The 24258-nt window shown below is 47.8% G+C and overlaps 1 protein-coding gene across 1 annotated transcript; it reads left to right on the forward strand.

Annotated features, from left to right (window-relative positions):
- Positions 1-1035: 1035 nt before the first annotated feature.
- Positions 1036-23564, forward strand: POU2AF1 (POU class 2 homeobox associating factor 1). The gene is made up of 5 exons (XM_069468959.1): positions 1036-1073; positions 18743-18873; positions 20086-20128; positions 20213-20478; positions 23250-23564. Exons 1-5 carry the CDS (start codon positions 1058-1060, stop codon positions 23562-23564), a joined length of 771 nt encoding a protein of 256 aa, XP_069325060.1. The 5' UTR covers positions 1036-1057.
- Positions 23565-24258: the final 694 nt, after the last annotated feature.

Here is a 24258-nt window from a genome sequence, read left to right on the forward strand (position 1 = left end):
CCCCGGGGGGCCCTAGCCAAGTGGTCTTGCCCCTAAACTGATCCGTCCCTGGAACCTGTGCGTGTGGATGTCAGATGCACAGTGGTGGGGGCTTCCAAACTGGGAAGGAGCCTGTAGCTTAATACCCCGCACACTGCCAGGTGGTGACCCCCATTACTTTTACTTTGAGAAGCTTCCTTTTGTGCGGTGGCTGGGTGCTAGCAGAGAGGCCCTGCTCGCGCTGTGCCCGCAAGCCCTCCTTGAGTGACGCGCTCGCGTTAAAGAGCACGCCCCCTTCTCCTTTCCTCCCGAGTGAGCTGGCCTCTTTTGCCACCGGCACATCAACCATCAAAACCAGCGTCCCCCATATTTAAGCATGATTAAGGCTTGCCGTTTGGGTGGTGGCTGGGGGCAAGGGGAGGGACTGTTGTGTTTCAAAATGAAATAAACAGAAAAGCAATATTAAAAGAACGAGGAGGTTGTTTAGTGAGGCTTGAAGAGGCGACAGGTGTTTCCTCTGTGTTGAGAACCAGTGACCCCTGGGATTCGCGTTTCCCGCTGAGCGGGGCCCATGGCGGGCTGAGTCCTGCCAATGTACTGGTGGTGTGGAAGCCTGAATGGGCACAGCAGGAGGGGCTTTGGGGCTCATCATTGGTGTGGGGAGGTCCAAGGCTTGACATGGGCCCCACACAGCTGGCACGCACATATGCCTTGATGCCCACACACAGCACGTCCTGCTGCAAGGCCGTGTGCCAGTGGCCCTGGCCGTATCTGTGCTGCGTTGTTGTTTGGTCCCAGCTGGCTGGCTCTGTGCATGAAGCGCCTCGCAGCTGGTGGCCCTCTGCGGCGGCGCGCATAGTGGGGTGACAGGCGGCCTTGCTGAAGAAAAGCGCCCGGGTGCCTGAGGTGGGAGGATGTGATGACGCGCCCCACGCAGCGGGAACTCGGGCCTTTAAAAAGCCCAGGAAACAGCCTCAGCACAAGCGGTGGCTCCACGGGAGGAAAGCACACCCCAAAGCACATTAAAGAAGCCAAACTGTCTGCTTCAAAGAGAAAAGGCAACATCCTGTCACAGGCCATGCTCTGGCAAAAACGTAAGTGGCTTGGCTGCGTGCTGTCAGAGCCAAGTTCGCACGGGCAGGGCCCAGGAGATGGCGCTTGGCCTGGGAGCGGGGCTGGTGGTGCTGGGCACGGGGACGGGGCGTGGGTTCCAGGCCCGCGGAGTGGGCGAGAGGGAGCCCGCTGGAGAAACCGGCCTGTCAGGGTGATGCTGATTTTCCAGGCGGGAGGGGAACGAACTAGTGTTCCAAGGTGGGACAGCTCATCTAGCTCCGCTTCTGTGCATGAATCACCGCGGTGAAGAAAGGGCAGCTTATGATTCACAGAACAAAAGCCAGATGAGATAGGGGTTTGGGGTGGGAGGGGAAAGCGGTGCCGTTCTGTACCCGAGGGGCTTTGTTTCTGTAAGCAGCTACTCTTCAGCCTGTTGTTGGCTTCCATGGGCCTGTGTCTAGCTGAGTTACTTAGCTTTCTGCCAGAGCCGTGATTTGTTTCCGTGGATGCATCGGGACAAGGCGGAGACCTGGTTTGGGGGAGCGTGTCTTCACCCGCTTCGCTGTCTCGCCTGTTGTCATTCTTTTTCCCATTCTGTGGCAAGGCCTGTGCGTCCCACTGCGAGGGGGCAGCGGGTTTATCTTTGACCTTGATTTTTCTCCGTGGAGTTGGATGGAACGACTGTGAACTTTATTTTCCTTTATGTGGGCTGAACAGAGAGTGTATTACTAATTGAAATCCTACAGAGATTATTTACAACGTTCCTTTCACGAGGTAAACAAAGTCAACTCAGTGGCCTCATGAGAGTTGAACCTAACTGGGCCTCAGTTCTGTACTTCCTCAAGTGAGAAGTATTACCAAAAAATTGCTCTTTCTTTTAGAGGTTTGTAGTTCTTTAAAATGCCTTTTGATTAATTCAGGTATACCCTACCTCAAGCTAGCTTAATATAAGAGAATCTCGATTTACTGAAAAAGATAAATTAGGGAGTGTTCTTATTTTACAAAAAGATATTCTGCAAAAAGATATTCTATTGGATCCCTTCAAGTTCTGAAAATATAACTTCATTGATTAAAATGTGACTTAAAGTCACTTTATCACTATTTTATCGTTTCCTTTATTTCCTATGTAAATTCTCCACAATTGAGTTTGTTAGTGTGTAATACAGAAGAGTGATTTCCAAGTTTCTTCTATTATGGAAGTCCCATGATTGTTTGGTATCAGTAGATGCATTTAAAAAAAAAATAAAAAGAAATGAATTTTAATTTGGGTTTGGGAGTTGTGGACTCCTTTCAAGATAATTAGGAATGTTCTAGCACGGGTGGATGTAACTCCTTCCAGGTGGAGGATGGAGCCATGGCAGCCAACTTCGCTGCGAGTGCTATGTGGGTGAGGGCAGGTGGGAATTAATTTCTTTACCGGGAGCTCCTAAATATCCGTGTGCCCTTTCACTTAGAGCTGGACCATTTAGGTTTTGTGTGAGTTCCTGAAGGGAGTTTTGCCTCAGTGCCTACCTTTTATGAGCAAATCACTTTCCTTTTTTCCAATCCTTAGGTTGCTTAGATGTAAAATGGGAGTAAAAAATAATTCCCATCCCACAGATCTACCCTTAGTAAGTAAGGTGCCACCAAAATGGCATTCATTGCTCCAGTTCTGCATCAGTGTCTGAGATATGGGTTGCTTCTCAGCATACGCAAGCTGCCATATTCTCCCCTCTTGGTTATCCACTACATTTTTTTCTTCTCTGATGCCTCCTAAGTGATGAACTGTCTTTGTTAAAGAGGATGCTGGAGGGCATGCTTTCTGCTCACACCCTGGAGACCAGCCAGGTGCAGCAAAGCTCCGTCGTAAGGGAGACCACCTTGTAAGCTCATCAGTGAATAACTGGGGTGAATGTTTCCACATGTTCATAGGAACACAAATAAAAATTTTCTTTCGTTGTCCTTTGGAGCCCTAAGGGAAATTAGGAGAGGCTCTCTGGGCACTGGACCCATCCCCTTACCCTGGACCTAAGCATGTAGGACTGAGAGCACCTGGGTGACTAAGCCCTGTGGGAAAACTAGTAAAAACAGGGCAACATCAACAACCCACTTAGAATCACCCAGTGGAAGGGCAGGGTTTGAAATCAGATACCAAGAGTGCTGAAAAGGCACTTTCTTTTTTCAGAAAACACCCTCGAGGCATGAGCTGAAATGACTGTACTATGGGGTTCTGGAAAGGGTTAAGAAAACATTCACTTTGTGAATGTTGCCTCCTCCCTACCTGGCCCATGCCCCTCATTTGTGGACTATATGTGAACATGGGCTTTTGGTTAAAATGAGAGAATAGCGTGACAAAGTTCAGAACTGCTGGCACAGAAGTGGAAATCTTCAGCCCTAACCAAGGATTTGAGAGTTGCTTGATGGGCCAATTGGATAAACAAATCACTCCAGCTGCAGAATCTCCCCCTGGTTCTGCACTTGGTCCTGCAGTAGATGGAAGAACTAACCTCCACTCCAACTATTACAATAACTGCGTAGAACCAGCGTGAGCACTGGAGCGAGACAGGTCTGGTTTGAAAGTTGGCTCTGCAACTTAGTTATTTCATCTTTTCTCACTCTTAAAAATCTGGAAAATGGGGATTCTAATGCCTGCCTCACAAGGTTTCTGTGAAAACTAAGTAGAGAATGTAGGTAAGGTGATAGCAAGTTTCCTGACAAGCAGTAGTAGAAGTCAGTTAGTACCATCCCTCCTGGACACCTCCTGTCATCGCCCATCTTGAGTGATCAGGGTTATGCCAAATTCCCTCGTGTACGTCCTTTTCCACACTTTGATTAAAATAGTTGTAAATTCACAATCAAAATAGTCTTGGTTGACAGAATATTGCAAAGTTTTACAAGGGCCTAAAACAGGGGTCTGTGAACTCTGGCCCATGTGCCAAATCAGGCCTGCTGCCTGTTTTTGTAAATAAAGTTTTATTGAAACCCAGCCATGTCTGTTCATTTATGTATTGTCTAGGGCTGCTTTTGCTGTAACGGCAAGAGTTAAGTGGTTGTGACAGACACTGTACGGCACAAAAAGCCTGAAATATTTACTGTCTGGCCCATTATAGAAAATGTTTGCCAACCTCTGGTCTAAGAGGATTTGGCTGGTTATTTAGGCATTCATTTCTTCAGATTACTCAGTATCCTGGGGTCGCACAATGCCAACACCAATGGTAGATAAACCTGGCAGCCAATTCATTAAATAATTTGTACAATGTCCAAAATTAATTTGATTGAACTTATTCCTTAAAACCAACGAAACTGTATAATAAAATCAATATTATTTGAATAAATTGGACAATTGCTTTTTATTGTTGCTGTTTGTATTAGGGAAAGCTCTACATGATAACGAAAGGCAGGCTTGACTGATTTTCTTTGAATTGGCTGGTTGTCTTGGACTAGGCTTTGTTGTGTCTTTACTATGGTGCTCAAAGAGGCATCTTAGGAACAGGAAATAGTTAACAAATTATCATGACATGGATATGCCTTTGCTTTTAGACAACTTGACCAGAGCAGAGGTTTAGCAAATGGATACATTAGGGTCTCACAATTCTCATTGACACAAAATTCTGCTCTTAGCATTTACTCTAGATTTCCACTAAATAACCAACATTTTTTTAGGGCAGTTAAATATAAGGAAAATGTGTAATATGTATTTAATTTTTGGAACTCTATCTCCTGCATAAATTCAGGCCCATTTATAACAAGAAATAATTTAGGTCTGTGGGCAACCTCTAATATTTCTATGTTGTGTTTCAACCTTTGCTTATTTAATGAGCCTAATAAGTACCTTTCCTTCTTAGCAAGTGTATCCATTAATTCAATAGTCCTTGCTGTTAAAGCCAAGTAGAATCCCAAAGAGAGACAGAAATTTACATATACCTTTGAGAGGTGAAGGGACACACGTCTACCAAGCACACAGATTTAATTGGTAAAAGAGCAGATGATTTTCATGGTGGTTGAATTGCTTCCTTCTCCCTATATTTACTAAAGAAAAATGCCAAATTTGTCCCCCTCTACACCCCAAAAGTTACTGAGTCAGACGTTCTGAAAGCTGTCTTCCAATTCACATGTGCAAATCTATTCTTTTGTAAGGAACAAAAAAGAACCGAGGTTGTCTACACGTGTTCATTAAATGTGTGGACATTCAATTTGATAAGAATTCCTGTAAATGTTTGCTTTTAGCTTTCCCATTACAAAGTAAGTGCATCAGTTTTTTCCCCCTGCTTTGACATCTTTCTGAAGTAGTTTATTTTCCCACTAAATGAAGTTTTCCACCAATTTCTCATTCTAAGCCAACCAAACCAAAGTTGGCTAATTTGTTGTGATCGTTAAAATTTTACCTTTATGAAAAACCTAGCAACACTCCAGTTTTCTAATTTTTGTAGAACAACTGCTTGATAAGAGTGGGCCTGCCTAAGGTGGAGAGGCCTTCTTTGAAACCCTCTTGTCCTGGTTGTGTGATGATGTGGACAAAGCATTGTCCTTGCAGGCAGGAGTCACGGATTCTCTTCTCCAATCTACAGATAATCAGGTGTGGGGCCTTCGGCAAGCCACCTAACCACTTTGGGTCTCAAATGTTCAAGTTGTGAAATGGAACTTGCCTTTTCCTGGATAAGGGCAAGGAGATCGAACTTGATTGAGGTTCTTTTCCAGCTCTATTTGCTGAGTTTTCCAGAGTACTTATAAAAAATAAATGTTTTCAACCATGAGTCCTTAATTTAATAGAAGGGATTCTTGCATCTGCTTAGAGCAGTGTTTTTCAACCTTGGCTATACACTGAAATACTCTGGAGAGATTTAAGAAACACTGATGCCTGGGTGCCAGCCCAGACCTTCTGCTTAAATTGCCCTGGGCATGGGGGTTTTCAAATGCTTCCCAAGCTATTTTAATATGCAGTCAAAGTTGAGAACTGCTGACCTAGAGGTTGAAATTGATGGCTTCCAATATAGCTTTGGACATTACTGCAAGAACATAGCACATGTGCTCACATCCTTTTAATAGTGATAAATAACAGCTATGGGATATTGAGAACTTATTTGGTGCCATGGAGTGTATCAGATACTCTGTTGGCTCACTTCAGATTACACTGGCTTGCTAGTGAAGAGACCTGAAGTAACATAGATTTAAATAAGACAGTGGGGTTCGTTCTCTCATGTAAAAGAAGTACATATTAAGCCGTTAAGGATTGTATGGAATCGCCACAGTGCCAACAATGTCCCAGGCTCCTTCTGTCTTTCTAGTCTGCTGTCCTTGGCCTGCGGCTTTTGTCCTCAAGATTTCTTCGTAGTTGTCACTGTAATTCCAGCCATCACATCTGCGGTCTTCATCACATCTTCAGACAAGGAAGAAGAAAAGAGAACGGCAGAAGGTCCTGCCTCTCTATCACTGCCCCTTCCCCCCAGTATTCAATGTCTGCTGACATCTAATGGCCACCCCTACCCACAGGGGAGACAGCCATCATTGTTTAGCTGGGCACATTGCCACCCTCCACAATGCAGGGGTGGTTAGAAGGGAAGGGGAAGGCAGATGTTGGGTGTGGCAACTGCTGGTCTTTGCCATGCTTTGAATATATCATCTCATTTAATCTTCATAAAAGCTCCAAGAGGTAGGTTCTGTTAAAGATCGATTTTGTAGATGAGGAAACAAGCTTAAAAATTAGGTTAGTAACTTACCCATTCAGTGAAATTCATCTGAACAGACCCCAAGTATTGAGCTGCTAAACTGTCCTGTCTCCCTACCATGGTGCCTGCCACCCTCACAGGGCTTAGGAGGTACTCTTCGTAAAAACACAGGCCGTCCACGTCAGGTAAGGGACCAATGGCAAAATGAAGTGCTGTTCATACCTTGAGAACTTATTTTTGATGTGTTTAATTCGTGCTTCAGCTTACTTGTTGAAGAAAATAAGTTCTTTGTTTGCTGCTGTGCTTCTTCCGCTGGTCCCTTTGCAGACATTTGAGCTACAATGGAAGGTTCAAAGAGGGACCTAGACTCTGCTCCTGAATAGCCCAGCCTGTCTGTTTTCTGGGCAGCTCTAATAGTCTTGTGTGGCAGCCTTTGCTGGGAGCTAAGTCTTCTGCCTCTTGGGCATTTCTTCTATTCTGAACTTTCTAGACCTTGGAAAAGTCAGACTATCTCTTTGTGTGTTGTGTGTGTGTGTGTGTGTGTGAGTGTGTGTGTGTGCGTGTGTGTGTGTGTGTATAGGTGGGCTGTGAAGAGCAAGACATACAGAGAAGGGTTTTATCTTGAGTTACAGAATGACATTTCTATTCTTTCTTTGCCTTCAGTACTTTAAAGCCTAGCTTCTGGGGCAGGTGGATCTGAGTTTGAGTCTTAGATTTATGCCTCACTGGTTGTGCGATGCCGGCAAGTCCTTTGCCTCTTTCTGTTGCTATGTCCTTTTGTATACACACCAAGGATGTGGTTCTTCCTTCATGGGATTGTGGAAAGGGTTTTACTACTGTGCTTGGCATTAAGTAAACACTCAATAAATATTAGTTACCATTACTATTTTCTCATTCTCTCACACTACCTCTGAGGACAAAGGTTATGCTAATTCTAGCTTACACTTTGTACGGCCTCTGAGTTCTGCCCTTCTTGTGAAACGGCAAGGCACATATTTTTAGTCTTGTAACCTGTGATGGGATTAGTGATCAGGGTTAATATTGATGGTTAATCTGAGCATTTTGTGACCGAAATTGGAACTTGGGTTACAGTTTTCCTACCAACTTTATAAGGTAGGATGGCTGAGAGGCTTGTAGTGACTGGCAAACTTGTGTTTTTTTTTAATTCAAAAGATTGGACTAAAGTGTTTATAATCTAGTTGTGAGGAGAATGATACTTGAGATATGCAAGAAATAGCACTAATGATACCGAAAACTGAAACAACAATGTGCTGCCTCCTATTGTTAGTAACAGTTTCATTAGTACCACTTTCTGGGAAGAGCTGGTCACCAAAGAATTATAAACCAGAATCAGTCTCAGACCAGGTGTGGGGACTAAAAAGGATTTGACCACTCTTAAGAAAAGCCGAATTACTTTTTAATCCATACATTTAATGGAGAATCATAAATTTAATTGGAAAAAAGCATGAGTACAAAGATTGCCAAAACTTTCCAGCACTAAAGAATGCTCAGGAGGGAGAAAAGAAAGGAAAGAAGAGAAGCAAGAAAGTTGAAAATAGAAGCAAGTCTTAATGTTGGACAAAAGCCTGCCAATTCAGGAAAGGTGTAGAAGGAAAACCAACCATGTATTCATCATCCCACACATGCATCCATCTATGCACCCATCCAATAATGGAATTATTTCCAGCTAGAGAAATCAACCAATGAAATAAATTATCTTCCATAGAAGGGAGGGGAAGATGGAATCAGGGAAGGTGTCATGGAACATACAGCACTGGATGTGGACCCTGAAGAACAGATGATGATCAGACTTCTTGCTTAGATGCTGGGGCGTCTTAGGTATAAAATGTTAGCATTGGGAAGAAAATCCAAGGACATCTAGGTTGAGGTCTACAAATTTTCCAACAAATTCCTTTATTCAAACCAAATCTACTGTACAAGCCCCCAAAATAAAAAATGGAGCTTTTTGGGGGGGGGGTATTCAGAGCTCTGATTGCACATTCACCCCCAGATTTCCCTGCCTCCTTCACTCTGTTGGCACCTGCAGGCACCATAACTATCTTCCAGGGTTCTTCAGATCACAGCTGGGCACCCCTGACCCAGACCCATCCTCCCCTCCTTTCAGCAAGATCCCTGCCAGCTGATCACTGGTTCTTGGTTTACACAGAGTGTGTGGCTTTGAAACATGTTTTATTGGTCTTCATGAAGCTTTGAAGCTGTGTTTTCAGTTTTTGTGGGGCTCTTGTGAATAAGGAGGGAGGTAAATTCCTCAAAACTTGACCAAGTGACCTCTTTCCCAGGCTTGGTGTTCTAACAACCACTGTCTTCTCCAGTGTCCTTCATAAAGGAATTCCCCACATCACAAGGGCCACTGCTTAGTAAACCCAAGAATTATCCAGAAAGCTCGTCTTGACTGGCAGTCATGTGTGTCACGAATGCCTTGTTAGGGTTGCTTTCTCTCATGTAGGCTGTACCCCAGACTGCCATGAGCCCTGGGACGTGGGCAGTTGGATCTGACCCCAAATATGCAACTGATGGCCGGAGTCTGGAAAGTTCATCCTCCACGGAACTAGTCCTTACCTGAGGGTCTCGGGAAAAGTTTATTTCCTTCATGATACTCTTTTTGGTCTTGAAAATCCAAAATTAGATATTTCTTAAATTGAGGAACAAACAGCTGGATTTCCAGCAGCCTCCTCCAGCTGCCTAACCACAGGGTATTCCCATTCTAGATCAGACTGGCAATGCTAGATTCAGGCCTGGATCTAATAAGGAAAGATGTATCCGTATCCTCTGCGTCATCCAGCACTGTGCTGCTGCTTTGCTATAGAATTTGGGTGGGCATCTGGGGTGGGTGGACTCTTCTCATTCACCCCCTGACATGAGACTATTGGTTGTGAGCTCTGTTTAGGCCCTTTCTCTCCCCTTTGGATGCCTGCTGCTCTCAATAAATCTGGGGCAATGCCCAATATGTCAGCCAGGAATCTGCCTTGTTTTAACAGGTGATGAAACTCCCCGCTTTGGGCACTGACAAGCCCTCCCTTGTACAGTGCATGTTTCTATCCCACATGTGATATGTGCTCCTACGTTTCTAGCCACCTTGAAGGTGTATCGACAACACAGCCTTGGCCATGGCTGTGTCTCTGTCCTTTTGGGGATACATACATGTCCCTTATGAGGCTGCATCTGAAGTCAGGATAAAGGAATGCCATCTTACTCTGTCTTCCACCTCATTGCTGCCACTCAAAAACATCCAGGGCATTCATTTCCGGAGTTATTCTTTAAGAACTCAAATCTGCCACAAACCTAATCCTCTGGTGGCTTCTGAAGAAAGAAGTCTTCTCCTCAGCTCATGGTATCTTAGCCAAAGGCCAATGCCAGGGTTTTGATGTCTCCTGTCTAGGATTGTTGTCTGCAACTGAGATCCTTGACCAGTCCCTCTGCAGAATCACTGGCCTCCCTGTTTCCTGAACAGGGCTGTCCTGCTGCTTGGGGCTGTCAGGCCCAGGCATCTGAGGGATGACTTTTTAGAAGAGTGATGAAGGCAGCTTGAGCCAGGCCTTGCCGGCAGCAGAATGCTCTGGGTATGTTGAAGACAGAGACATTCAATATCAGGATGCAGCAGGATGGGGGCAACTTAGGGTCACCATACCAAGGCTACTTCTCTGATGACAGATGGGTCATGGATTGTTGGCTGAGAGCAAAGGATCTCCTTTGGGCACATATTATGCATGGGGTATTTAACGGTGTTAATCTCATATAATTCTCATAATCTCTTGGGATGGATATTATTATTTTATTTTGCAGATGGGGAAACTGAGGCACACATAGGTTAAGTGATTGGCCAAGGGTCACACAGGTGATAAGCAATGTAGCAGGCTTACCACCTGGGTCTGCTAAATCCCAAACTATACTACATTGCTTTTCATGTCGAGGACGGGGTCCTTCTGCCCCTCCCAATTGAAATCGGTCTATTCTTAGATGGCTGCAGGTTATGATTTCATTGGAGGTAGCTCTAGCCTGGCTCAAAAGCCACTTCAAATTTGAATCTCAGGAAGTCACACTTGAGACTCAGTAGAACACTTCTGATTCCAGCTGATTTCCATCTCAGAATCCAAGTTCCTGGGGCTGATCTTCTCCTGGTGGGCTGATCAGCCACAATGGGATAAGGCCAGCTGGTGAAATACCCTTTGGGTTCACCCAGGGCCTGCCACTTAGAGTGTCTTGGACACAGCTCCATGCATGGTGTGGCCTGAGCCTCTGACCTCAGACCAGTCTCTCTGCATCAGAGACAGAACAGTCATGCCTCTCACCCCTCTCCCTTTGTGCGGTTCCTGTAGACGGGGGCCCCCAGTTTGCTGCTCATTCAAGCCTAACTGATCAAGTGGAGGTGGAAACCAGCCGAACAAGCCAGAACCACTTCAATTCTAAAGAAGACGCAGCTCTGTCACAGTTTTTAATTCTAGATTTGCTTGTGTGATTATTTGATTTAAATCTGTATACCCCATTAGACTAGACCGTAAGCTCCATGAGGGCAGGGACCTAGACTACTCTGCTCAGCAAGTACTTGTTCAATAAATGCTCTGCCTGGGGTCTCCTGGTCTTGTCCCCTACCATGGGACATGGTGTATCTGAGATGGGAACCCTTTCTGCTCTGGTGACCCCAGTTTCTGTAAAAGGCGGGCAAATGCAGCTGGTTTCACAGGTGGACCTGTCCGCTGTCATTTCAGTCGAAAAATACCAAAAATAAAACCTTGTGGGGAATTGTTTAGGTCTCTCAGTTCTCATCACACCTCCTGTGAGCTGACTGCCGGCAAGTTTCTCGTGTACTGTTCTCTCCTCCCTGAGCTGGGAAAAAACATTTCTTGGGGGAATTGGCAATTGAGGGAGACTGGATCAGGGTGGTCCAAGCCGAAGTTAGGACTGGGCTGGGGACCCTTTGATGACTGACCCCCGGTGTCACCCAGAGAAATAAATGGGACTTACTTGGGCAGAGAGGAAGCAGGCAGTGAGGCAGAAGTGAGCTACTCTTGGAATCAGAGGTCCTGGGTTTGGTTGATGGTATTGTCACTTACTAGTGTGGTCCTTGGGCAGGTCACAGAATATCTCTGAGCATCACTTCCCTCATCAGTAAAAGAAAAGAGGGGAGAGAAATATATCTTCTAGTTATTTCAGAGGTCATGGTGAGGCTTCACATGAAATCATTTGTGTCAGAGGCTCTGTGAGCCACAGAACGTGATGCAAATGTGAGTGTGGTTATTTCAGAGATCCTGGGAGTTATGACTGTGACCGGGACACGCATAGACCTTTGCCACTCATTCATTCACCATGCCCGGATCTACATAAAACAGAGGCATAATATTGAAACCATCTCCGAGAGCAGAGAGCAGGGTCAAACAGCCTTCCGTGCTCAGCCTGTTCCGCAGGGGCGTGGAGGGAGGTAAGCGTGGTGTGGAAGGTGTGGAGGGCACCTGGGGGGAAGGATGCTTGGGCAGCGTGCTCGTGAGGGCACAGTCAGAGGACCTCAGCCACATGGGAGCCTCTCGCCCTTGAGGCCTCTGCTGCGGTCATGGGCTGGGACATCCAGAACTTTTGGGATAATCCAGGTAATCCCGAGACCTCAGAGTGGGAACACCTTAGGTGTGAGCTTGGGGGATAAGGGTGGGCTGTGGGTAAATGGGCTGTCTACGTCAGCCTGACATAACTTGAGAGGAATCCCTGCGTGATTGCCCTGGCTGTCAATTCACAGCCACCCCTATCCCCTAGGTCTAGGGAGATTCTAAGTGACCGTGGCCCTCCCTGAGCCTTTCCCAGTGGACCTGCCTATGGTTGATAGGAGCAGTACGTCTCTTAGAATGGGGACACAGGAAGGGAAATGCCACCGGCTCTTCCCTTCCCTTCTCTGCCCAGATCAGAGAACATGGGGTCAGCCACCATCTTTGTGATCCCCTGATAGAGACATCCCAGCCTCCTGAGCAAGACGTCTAGACTTACACCTTGAAACTCCAGTAACCTTACAAGAAACATCAAATCCTAATAAAGTCAAGGTTCTACTTTCTCTCCTATCTTCCCAACACCTTCTCTAAAGCCATCTTTACCTCTCAGCTTTCTTTTCCTCCTCTGCCCTGGATGTTATCCAGATTGGTAGAATATATGAGTGATACGTTTATATTTCCTGGCTGCAGGGACCCCTCAGTTCAAATATTATTGAATGGAAAGCTCATATTCACATGCATATGGGATTTCTTTGTTGGCCTACATTAAAAAAATAAAAAGTAAACTACAATCTAGTGTAATTTGGGCAGGAAAACCTTTCTATAGCGTGTCAAGTCGAACCTTTGGCCAAAGCCCAAGTTCTTTCTTCCTGTTTGGAAAAAAATCAGCCATTGTCCATGAGTGAAAAGCTTTGACTCACACCTTTATTGTAAGAAGAGCACCGACATTAGGGTTTCAATTAAGATTGTGAATAATCCTTTAGCCAACTTGAGCTAACATTTTCTAGAAGTCCTCAGCTATCTTAGGCCACAAACACAAACAAGATTCTTTATATTAAAGTGAAACAATTTTAGCAACTTTTGTGACTTTGTTTTCATTTAGAAGCCAGGGCAAATTTGTTAGCCCTAGGCTTGAATTCCTATTGTTCAATTATTTGTTTTTGGTTTTGCCACAAGAGAAAATTGTTTCTTTCTTCTTCTTCTTCTTCTTCTTCTTCTTCTTCTTTTTTTTTTTTTTAAAAAAAACAATACTGAAGATTTAGCAGCAAAAGATAATATTTACAGCAGTCACCTGGAATGATCAATAGAATGTCAGAATCAATAGTGTGTCACATGTCCTTCTAGGCTAGGAAACATTTCTCAAATGACCTAGTGTGACTGCAGCCTTGAGGTTCAAGCAGTCAGCTGTGAATGGAAAGAGCTCTAGGTGGGTGGGGTAGGTTCCTCTTCCCTGGTTCCTGGTGATGGAAATGCATGTTATCCTGGAGCCCACTTTGCCCTTACAGCAACTCTCTTAATTGTCCAATCTGCTGCCTGGCCCTGGTGGCTCGTGGGAAATCACAAGAGGACAATGGCTGGGAGAAGGTTCTTCTCTCAAGAGTGCCTTGGAGTCTGTTCTAGGGAATGAATGCCCTCTGACATGGGCTCTTTTAAAGTCGTCTTGTAAGGGCAGTGACCAGTGCCAAGGTGTCAGCTCCGCTCAGAGCCGTTAGGAGGAACCTACCTCCTTAGCTGAGTAGCTTCTGCACTGTGGCGTGAATGTGGTTCATAAAGTGTCATTCAATAAACAAGTGCTGACAATTTTGCATATTTCCTTGGTGATATTTTATTACACCTTTATCAAGGAGCTGGAACGCCGTGCTTAATTAAATCCGTGAAATGCATATGTCCCTTAGCTTGGTGCAAAGCAAGCACAGATGCCCACATGCAGCCAGGTGCTGTCTGAGGTGACTGACCAGTTGGCTTGACTCTGTCATGCTCAGCCCTCTTCAGCGGAACAGCAGCTGCAGGACTCTTATTTTTGTGATGTGGAGCATGTCAGGGTGTGTGGCAGGGGGAACCGAAATATCCTCTGCTGATTTTTTATACCTACAGATTTTTTTCAATGCTCATTTTGGAAAAGGGAAGCCCTCACTGAGGCCAAATTCACGGGTTTTTCTGTAAATGAATTTTTTTTTTTCCCCTCAAACCCTATCGGTGACTGCCTACCAATGGTATGGAAAGGCAATACGGTGAACTTCTCAGCCTGAAAAAGGAGATTCCCAATGAGGGCCAAGGGACTCATGTCCAGATGGAAAGATTTTTCTAAGTGATGGACACTTGCATGCCCGCAGCAGATTTAAAGGGCCCTCTGACCACAGGATGAATGGTGAGAAACTTCTTGGATTCCCACAGGAGACTTGGAGGGCTCTCAGACCACAGGAAAAATGGTGAGAAAGCTTCAGGCTTTGAGGACATGCTTCCTGGAGCTGCAATTTGATCAGGGGATTATTAAAATCTCCAGTCAACTCTACTTTGGGAAAGTGGGCTTTCATCTTCTCTCCTGGTATATTCTTATTTTGATCTCCCATTTTGTTTTCTTTGGATATTTTTTCTTTTTTTATCATTATTTTAAGAAATTATTCTAAATCTTTTAAAACTTTCTTTTAAATATTTCAGTTTAGTTGTTTTGAAGGTAGCTCAATTCAAGACTCAGAGGCCCTAAAGTGAGGCGATCATGATTTCAGACAAATTGCTTTTCCTCTCCCAAATTTGTATTTGTGGGGTCAGTTCTTATCTGATGGCAGTAGGGAGCACAGTGTTGACTGTGAAATTAAAAATGTTTATTGTTGCTGCACATAGAAAGGTACCAACTGCAAGTTTCAATTTGCAAATACACTTGGCTATTGGGCTCCTTTGGGGATTGTCCTGAGGCTTTGGATTCTGGCATTTCACGGGCACTTTGCAAAGACACCATCAGAAGCAACCCCTCCTGCCTGCTGGGGTGGAGTCAGTTACAAGATTCCTTGGTAGCTGGCTGTGGACACGTGGAGGGGCATTCAGGAGACCATTGGGAGCTGTGGGAGTTTGGGGACTGCAATAGGAAGAGGCAGGAACTTAGAAATTGCTCCACATATGGTCTGCTGTGCTAGGGCACACCTGTTGACACTGTGAGTTCCAGGAAAGTCCAGGCATTAGATGGTGATACTCTCTGCTCACAGCACCTGCCCCAAGCCCTTTTTGTTCATGGGTTTAAAACCAACAGGAGACAGGAAGTCCTCACTTGACAAGATCCTAAAGGTGCCCAGATGGTCCCTTTCCACCTAAGCATGTGGTGTGTCCACTTTCTGGGAGGGAGTGGAACCAGGAAGCCTCTGGGCCCTTCCCCAGAAGTCTACATGCAAACAAGAGGTGGGTGAGCCTACATATACCTATCTTCGAATTGGTCTGAGATATGTGCACATGGGCTTGAGCCTTTCTTGATCTCTGGGGAAATTAAGAGGGTGACCACAGTGCTTCGACCCTCAAATAACTCCACCCCCCAAATTTCTCCTGAGTGCACAATCCTCAGACTGCATTTGTGCCCAAGGAATAGCTGGAAACCCAGCTGGAGACAAGCGCTGGTTGAGTGATACGGCTGTGAGCACAGCTGATGTGGCCTTGGGTGACCCTGAGAAACAGTGAGCAGGGCAGAATGTGGGAGGGGCAGGTGCCCCTGCTCTCTGCCACATTGGACCACACCAGGGGGCTGTGGCCAGCACTGGGCATCACCCAGCAAAAAGGGAAGCAGCAAATGGAACTTGTGCAGGAGTGAAGCCTCCAGGAGGCAGGTTGGGGGTTAAAACACGTTATTGAGAAACAGCTGAAGGAATGGGATGTTCCTTCAGATCTACAGGGGCACCTGGTATATGTCTTCAGATGCTGAAGGGAGCACCACTACTACTACTGGTGATAATATTAGCTTACATGTATTAAGTGCTCTGTGCCAGGCTCTACTCTAAGCACTTCAGATGTAATTTTCAAATTACCCTACGACATACATACCACAACGATCCTCATTTTATAGATGAGAAGGCTGTAGATGGATTAGGAATTGTGAGTTTCATTAGAAGGCAATGCAAGGAAATAATGGTGCTCGTTAGCATGAGGCAGGTTAGGTAGAGTTTTCCGACATTATAGCTCTCCAAAGGAAGGTGGAAGTGGGTGGAGGGAAGGGAAGAAAAATAACATGTATTGAGCATCTGCCATATGCCAGACGTGGCCTTGGGAGCTCCCCATGCACTATTTCAGTTAATCCTCACAGTAACTGTGTGAGAGAGGAATTACTATTCCCATTTTACAGATGAGGAAATTGAAGCCCAGAGATGTTAAATAAATCTAAGAACTTGCTACAAGTAAGTGACAGCCCAGATTTGAATACAGGTATTTTTGGCCCTCAAATCCGCTGTCGCTGCTATTTAGACAAAGGTGAAGGTGCACAGGTGGTCCTGGGGAACAGATACCAGGTGGGCCCCCCTGCTATGCACTCCCGTATCAACCTGAATCTCATAGGCCGTGATGCTCATCCCACTGGTCACTGCTCTGCTGCTCATCTTCCCCACTGACTGCAAGATGCCCCTGGGCAGGGCTGCATCTGTCTTGTTCAGTGCTGTGTTCGTAGTGCCTGGGAGTATTAGAAAGAATGAATGAATACCAGTAGAGATCCCTCGTTCCGACAGGGGAAGTTCAAATGAGGATAATTAATTTCCTGTTGGGATGTAATACGGAGAGTCTTGTGTTAAACCAGGGATGAATTGTCAGTGGTTCTAATCCCAGTAGCTCTTGCTTGGGGGACTATTATACAGGTAGATTCCTAGGCTCACATAGGATCCCTGGAATCAGACTCTCTGGACAGGACCTGAGTATCTGTATTTCACATCACTCCCTGTGTGATTTGCTACCTGGCCAGGTGAGGGACCCCAGAGGATGGGTCTGGCCTGAGATGCTAGGATTCCTGATGCTACATCCTCTGCCCCCAGGGCTCACTTCCCTCTTCCTGCTGCCTGTGCTCAAGCTTCTCTCTGCCTGCTGGGCTTTCAGGTTGGGCCATGCTTGTGCCTGGAGCCTGAAGAGAGGTCTGGTGCCGAGTGGGGCATGGTACCTTATCAGCTGAGTATTTACTGAGCAAAGTTCAGCCAAGACAGCGCTGCAGATCCGGGTTTAACAGATACCCAGGCTTCCGGGCCTTTGATTCAGAACCGGGTCCCTGGGGCCCTTATCAGTGGATGATAATGGGCTCCTCATGTGAGTTCTGAGGGCCAGTTCTTCTCACCACTCATGGCTGACCCAGGCCTGCCCTGCAAGGGCCCAGGGCCCCTGAGCCACAGCTGTCTAGCTGGGCGGATTTTCAGTGCCCGGCCATGGCTGCTTTTGGCTCGCTCTCCCAGGCCAGGAAGGGCCCTGTGCCCCAGCTGATATTTGGGTCGGTGCTTTGGCTTGCTGGCTTTGATGACAAGAGGGAAAGGAAACCTTTTCTCAGCAGTAAGGTGGACACCCTCTGGCCCCAGGGCACATGGATCACCATTGGGCATTTGCCCCATGTCCTGGGAGTCACCGAGAGCCTGGGAGCCACTCGCTTCAGCCCATTCATTCTGAAGGTCCAGAGAGGAGAAGGGAAGACAATTGGCAACACGTCTTAGTTATCCAGTCGGTCAATCAACCCGCAACAATTGAGCTTGCTGTGGACATGCCACTGGGGAGATGTAGAGAAACAAGACGCAATATCTCACCTTGAGAAGTTTATACTCTAGTTGGGGGCATAAGAGATTTACCCCCCAAAAGATAACTAATTCTTACCTAGAAGACTGACTAAAATTTTTTTGAATGCTTTTCTCTGTACCTGACTTTGTACAAAGCATATACTGTACTTTCCGTTTGCTATTCAGGCAATGCCTCGTGACCTTCCTTTGATAAAGAAATTTCAGATTAAGAAGCACAGAGAGGTTTAGTAACTTGCCCAGGATTGTACAGCTAGATGGTGGCAGGGGCAGGATTTGAGGCCTGTGCCATCTGACTCAGTCTTTGCTGTCGCTGCCACCTGCGATGAATACACGAATCACATCTGCAAGCGTCCGGCAGTTTGAGGGTGCAAAAATTCCACAGGCTGCTCAGCCAGGAGGGCTGCACTAGTCTCGGGTCAGGAAGAATCAAGAGGTTGAGAGAAGTGAGGGGGGTTTGGAGCACGGCAAGCCTCAGATGAGGCGGGGAGACCCACAGGGAACGTGTAGAGACGTATTGATAAACCTCCTGGTCAGAGTCAGGATTTATGTAGCAGAGAGTATGCAGTGTGGTTGGAGAAATGGGTTTGGATCTCATTGTGAAGTCTGTTCAATTCTACACTAAGGAGCTGGGCCTTAATTGTCTGAGTGCAGGGGAGCCATAGAAGGTTTGGGAGCAGGAGTGATGGTACTGGGAGAAATATTCTAGGTAGTCTCATGCTGTCTTCCTTGTTCCAGCACAACTTAAGGGAGCAGGCAGGTCTGTGGGGAAATAGGCCTTTGGGGAGGGGGCTTGTCGGAGAAGGACGGTGGGTTTCAGCGACATTGCTTTTCACAGCCGCAGCTTCAGAACAAGCCTCGGCCCCGCCACGGCCATACCAGGGCGTCCGCGTGAAGGAGCCGGTGAAGGAGCTGCTGAGGAGGAAGAGAGGCCATGCCAGCAGCGGGGCAGCGGTGGCACCTACCGCGGTGAGGGTGCTGCTCTGGCCTGTGTGTGTGAGAGAGCGTGTGCGAGAGTGTGAGTGTGAGAGTGTGTGTGAGTGTATGTGAGTGTGCATGTGCAAGTGTGAGTATAAGTGTGTGTGTGAGTGTGTGTGCGCGAGTGTACGTGTGTGAGTGTGCCTGTGTGCGTGTGTGTGTCTCCATGTGTGAGTGTGAGAGTGTATGTGAGTGTGTGTGATGTGTGTGAGTGTGCATGTGCAAGTGTGAGTATAAGTGTGTGTGAGTGAGTGTGAGAGTGTATGTATGTGTGAGAATGTGTGTGAGTGTGCATGTGCAAGTGTGAGTGTGAGAGTGTGTGAGTGTATGAGTGTGTGTGTATGTGTGTATGTGTGTGGGTGTGTGTGTGGGAGTGTATATGAGTGTGTGGGAGTGTGTATGTGTGAGAGAGTGAGTGTATGTGTGAGAGTGTGTGTGAGAGTGTGTGTGTGTGTGTGTGTGTGAGAGTGTGTGAGAGAGTGTATATGTGAGAGTGTGTATGTGTGTGTGTGTGGGAGTGTATGTGTGAGAGTGTGTGTGAGTGTGTATGTGTGTGTGTATGTGTGTGTGGGGGGAGTGTGTGTGTGTGTATGAGTGTATGTGTGAGTGTGTGTATGTGTGTGTGTGGGGGTGTGTGTGTGTGTGAGAGTGTATGTGAGAGTGTGTGTGAGTGTGTGTGTGAGTGTGTGTGAGTGTATGTGTGAGAGTGTGTATGTATATGTGAGTGTGTGGGAGTGGGTTACCAAAAGGGTCCGGCAGGAGCGTACTTCCTTGCCCCAAGGGATACTCACTCGGGTGCAAAGGCAGCACGTTGCGTGGCGATGGCTGCCAGAGACAGAGCTAGGGTGGGACAAGTCGGTGATTCCTTAATGGGGAGGAGGAATGGGGGGCTGGCTCTCTGGGCCCACTGAACAAAGCCATTGTCAAGGCCTGAGTGAGCAAATGACTCACGCATTGTGGTGTGGGTGGGGGCTTCTCCTGGGAAGAGGAAGATACCAATTCCCTAAGTGCACAGCCTTCTTGCTAGCAGGGAACGCAAATCCGTCAAAAGTGAAGGTGGTGATGGTTGGGATACCGGTGGGGTGGTTTGTTCTAACGAGGGAGATTCCTACCCGATACTCTTGGAGCCTTCGGGGAGTTCCCTGCGTGGGGCTAGTTGCAGACGGCTAAACACCAGCTCTGGTCTTCTCCTCTCCCCTCTAGGTGGTGCTGCCCCATCAGCCCCTGGCGACCTACACCGCAGTGGGTAAGAGCTCCCCCCAGTCCTGGTCCCCGCCAGGTCCCTCATCTGGGTGGTGCCAGCAGTTTTGTAATTTCCTTCTTCCCACAGGTCCTTCCTGCCTGGACATGGAGGTCTCTGCTTCCGCAGTGACAGAGGAGGGTGCCCTGTGTGCCGGCTGGCTCTCCCAGCCCGCCCCGGCCACCCTCCAGCCCCTGGCCCCATGGACGCCCTATACTGAGTATGTGTCCCATGAAGCTGTCAGCTGCCCCTACTCAGCTGACATGTATGTGCAGCCCGTGTGCCCCAGCTACACGGTTGTGGGGCCCTCCTCGGTGCTGACGTACGCCTCCCCACCACTCATCACCAATGTCACGGTATGTCACACAAAGCCAGCTGAGCACACAGTTGTAGAACCAGGGCTGACTTCCTGACCCTGACCTTCCTTGCTATTGATGTCCAGGATAACTGGGTCATCTAAGCCCACCCTGTCCTCCAGGGAGGCTGTCCCTTACTCCCAGTGACCTGAAATATCTTCCACAAAGAAGTCTCACAGCCTCTCTGGTCATGCCTTGTGCTCCTCATGGCTGGGAAGGTCTTTCCCTGCTTCTCTGTCCTCAGTCTCCCCAGCTGCCCTGCAAGCAGTGAGTCTTGGTTACCAGTTGAAGTTTTTAGTGAGTGAGGTACTGAGATCTGCATGGGGTCTTGTGCCAGAGCCAGCCTTTCCTTTCTATTAACATTTAGATAACTTAGGGAGTGATCCTTCACTTAAGAATGGGATTTAACAGAAGATTTCTAGGCTGAGCAACAGGTAATACAACTTTTCAGAAAACTGTATTTTTGATGGAGTTAGGTACACCCGTAGGGCAAGTTTTTTGAGTTCTGTTGCTAGTCCAGATTGCCTGTGTTCAAATCCCGGCCTCTTCACTTGCTATGTGACCCTGGGCTTAGTGACCTAACCTCTCTGTGCCTCAGTGTCCTCATCTGTAAAACGGGAATACTAACAAGAGTGTCATTGTCAGGATCGAGTGAGATGATGCATGTGGAGGTCTTAGCGTAGTTTCTGGCACACAGAAAGCACTTAATTAATGTTAGTTATTATGATCGTATCAAAGTCTGCCGACAACATTAACCAGGGGCCACCTTCTAGTGCCAGATGGGAAAGGAAGGGTCTCCTCCCCCGGGAATGGATGAGGGAAGAGAAATAGCTTTAGGTTAGTGGTGTCTGTTTGACCAAAGGAATGGGAACCCCTCAAGTGTTCTGGGGGGGAAGGCCTGTGGTTACAGTTGTATCCAGCTCCAGCCCAGGGAAACTGTGGGAAGCAGAGCTGGCCCTCGAGTGGTCACAGAGCCCACCCCCGGTGGTGGAGCTTGCTTTGGTTTCCCACGTCCCCTCCATTTCCCTCCAGGGTCCGGTGTCATCCTGATGCACCTGCTCCCTGCCTTAAAGCACCTTGTAGGAAAGGCCTGCAGGAGCCTCCCTCCCTAGGCCCACAGGGCTCCCCGAAAACCAACCGTGGGGCCTGAGTGATGGTGGATAGGAAGGAGTTAATTCACCACCTCTCCCAGGCAACTCATTTCCATGTCGGGGGCCTGAGGCGGGCGTGGGGGTGCAGGACATAATGGTTCCCAGCCATTCCATGACCAAGGATTCTTTTCGTTATTTATCCCCTTTCATCATCCCCACCTTCTGCTTTGCAAGGTTCTGTGTATCAAACAAACTGTATTTATTAAGAAGTGGTTTATTTGTTTTGCCATTTTGTAAATTAATTCATCAAAGCTGGCTGGAGCTACAAGTCAGCACTCCTGATCAGCAGAGATAAGACCTGCTAGGGTGCTGGGTTGATGTAATTCTACCCGTGAGCAAAGAAACCTGCACTTGCAGTTGACCTGTACAGGTTCGAAAATATGGGATTTCAATTTAGATCTTTGAAAAACTGGAAACAGTCAGGCTTTCCCAGATTCTGTCTGGTTTCAGGACGCTGGGTTGGGGACAGCTGGCTTAAGTCAAAGGAGAGGAAGTAGAGTGGCGGAGTGGAACGTACTCATCAGCCGGGACGTCTGAGACTCCGCCGGCTCCATCATTCCATGGAAAACACCCTAGAGCCTTGCTACCCAACTGCGCCCCCCTGAGATCTGATTAGACAAGCAGAATCCCAGCCCCCACCCCAGACCTCCTGTGCCTGAATCCCCACTGTAACAAGATCCCCAGTTTACTCTCAAGACACAGTGGCAACCGGAGAGAGATGTGACAGGAGAGTAGGGGTGGTAGGGGGAGATTTTGGTCACTGTCACATCTGTCCATGCAGAGAACATCCTCATCCACTTGCTGTGAACGAATAGTGAGAATCCAGTCCCTGGCTCTCTCGCAGGCTTGGCCTGAGGTTTGTGAGGGTGGTCCCTGTGCAGGGGAGAGGTATGGTTTGTAGAGCACGTGAGAGAATGGCCCCGACCTTTGGAGGGTCATGCAGACCCTGGGGGTCGGGGGTGGCCATGGTGGGGGCAGCTCAGAGACAGAGGAGGATGAGGATGTGGCAGGCACCACACAGCAGCAGGAAGGAAGGCCACATTCCTGCTTCCCCCAACTGGGCCTGGGTGTCACCACGCTGGTCACCACCAGAGCTGTGTTGGCCCATGGGGACCTCAGGATGCCGAAGCTGCGGTGTGGAGCCAGGGCTGTCTTTGTGTCTGGGCAAGATAACAGCCACCTTCTAGATACAGCTACTAGGCTATTGTTTGATATGTTGTATTCTGACAGATTTTAAGATGCATGTATTTTCTGTGTTTTCAGATCCCTGAAATAGGCACGCATTTTACATTCAGTGAAACCTAGAAAGTCCTCCTAATTCGCTCAGCCCTATAACTGCGTTGCTGTTTGTCCTATTTTATAGATGAGAAAATGAGGCTTCAGAGTGGGAAGTATCACAAGCAAGAGGAGGTAGCTAGTAAGTGACAGAGAGGGCTGCAGGTGAAGTCTGCCTGGCTTCTCCCTTGGGGGAGACTTAGAGCAGGAGCATGTGGAGCCCCCTGAAGTGAGAAGCCAGCGAAGACAGAGTTGAAGGGGGAAATGGAGACCCCTCTGGGGACAAGGATGGGCAGGTGGGATGCCGCGGCTGCTAACCCTCAGTCCCATGTTTCCCCATTGCAGACGAGGAGCTCCGGCACGCCCACGGTGGGGCCCCCCCTGGAGGGCCCGGAGCACCAGGCACCCCTCACCTACTTCCCGTGGCCTCAGCCCCTTTCCACGCTGCCCACCTCCACCCTGCAGTACCAGCCTCCAGCCCCAGCCGTGCCTGGGCCCCAGTTTGTCCAGCTCCCCATCTCCATCCCGGAGCCAGTCCTTCAGGACATGGAAGACCCCAGGAGAGCTGTTGGTTCCCTGACCATCGACAAGCTGCTTTTGGAGGAAGAGGATAGCGATGCCTATGCGCTCAACCACACTCTCTCCGTGGAAGGCTTTTAGGGCTGGCTCCACCTGACAGTCCTGTTCCCTGAAACTGGGATTTAAAAATGAGCCTGGAATTGAGCCCCAGGTTCACATCTGTACGGAGTAGCGATTTCATAACTACATCTTCTACCCCAAACTAGAAGTGTAGACCTTCCTTCCTTCTTCTCTCCTTCCCTCCTTCTCCCCTTCCCTCCCCTCCCTCTTACCTTCCTTCCTTGCTCCCTTTCTCTTTCTTATTTCTTTTTCCAGTTCTGTTCCTTATAAGGATTTTAGACATAATATTTTATGCCGAGTGCCGCCAAGCCTGTGGCCTGAGGGGCTTTCATTTCTGTCTGTTTTGTTCCTCAGAGAAGGCCCCTTCTCTCCAGTGCCTGCTCAGCTGTCTTAGGGCCAGTCGCACCCTCTGTCATTTTGAGATGTATGGGATGGCCTGCGGGAAGAGCAGCCCGGCCAGCACCTCCTGAGAGCGGCAGCCAAGGGCAGACCCGATGCCAGAGTCCTTGAGCTGTCAGTCCCACAGTGGCTCCTTTGTTTCCTGTTCTCAGCACTGGCCACATACACGGTCTAGGCAGCAAAAGCCCAAGGCCTGGGGCTCAGCCTGGTGATAGGTGGTGGTTGGGGGAGAGAGGAGCTTCCGGGTGGGTAGCGCAGGCCAGTAACAGCAGAGCGGGGCAGAGGAGGGGTGGGGACATGCTGAGTGTCTATGGTC

Source organism: Eulemur rufifrons, chromosome 6 (genome assembly GCF_041146395.1).
Source record: "Eulemur rufifrons isolate Redbay chromosome 6, OSU_ERuf_1, whole genome shotgun sequence".
Taxonomy (NCBI): domain Eukaryota; kingdom Metazoa; phylum Chordata; class Mammalia; order Primates; family Lemuridae; genus Eulemur; species Eulemur rufifrons.

Coding starts and splice junctions, on each gene's coding strand:
- POU2AF1 (XM_069468959.1), top strand. Junction 20,129..20,212: donor GGCGACCTACACCGCAGTGG/GTAAGAGCTCCC, acceptor TTCTTCCCACAG/GTCCTTCCTGCCTGGACATG. Junction 20,479..23,249: donor CACTCATCACCAATGTCACG/GTATGTCACACA, acceptor TCCCCATTGCAG/ACGAGGAGCTCCGGCACGCC.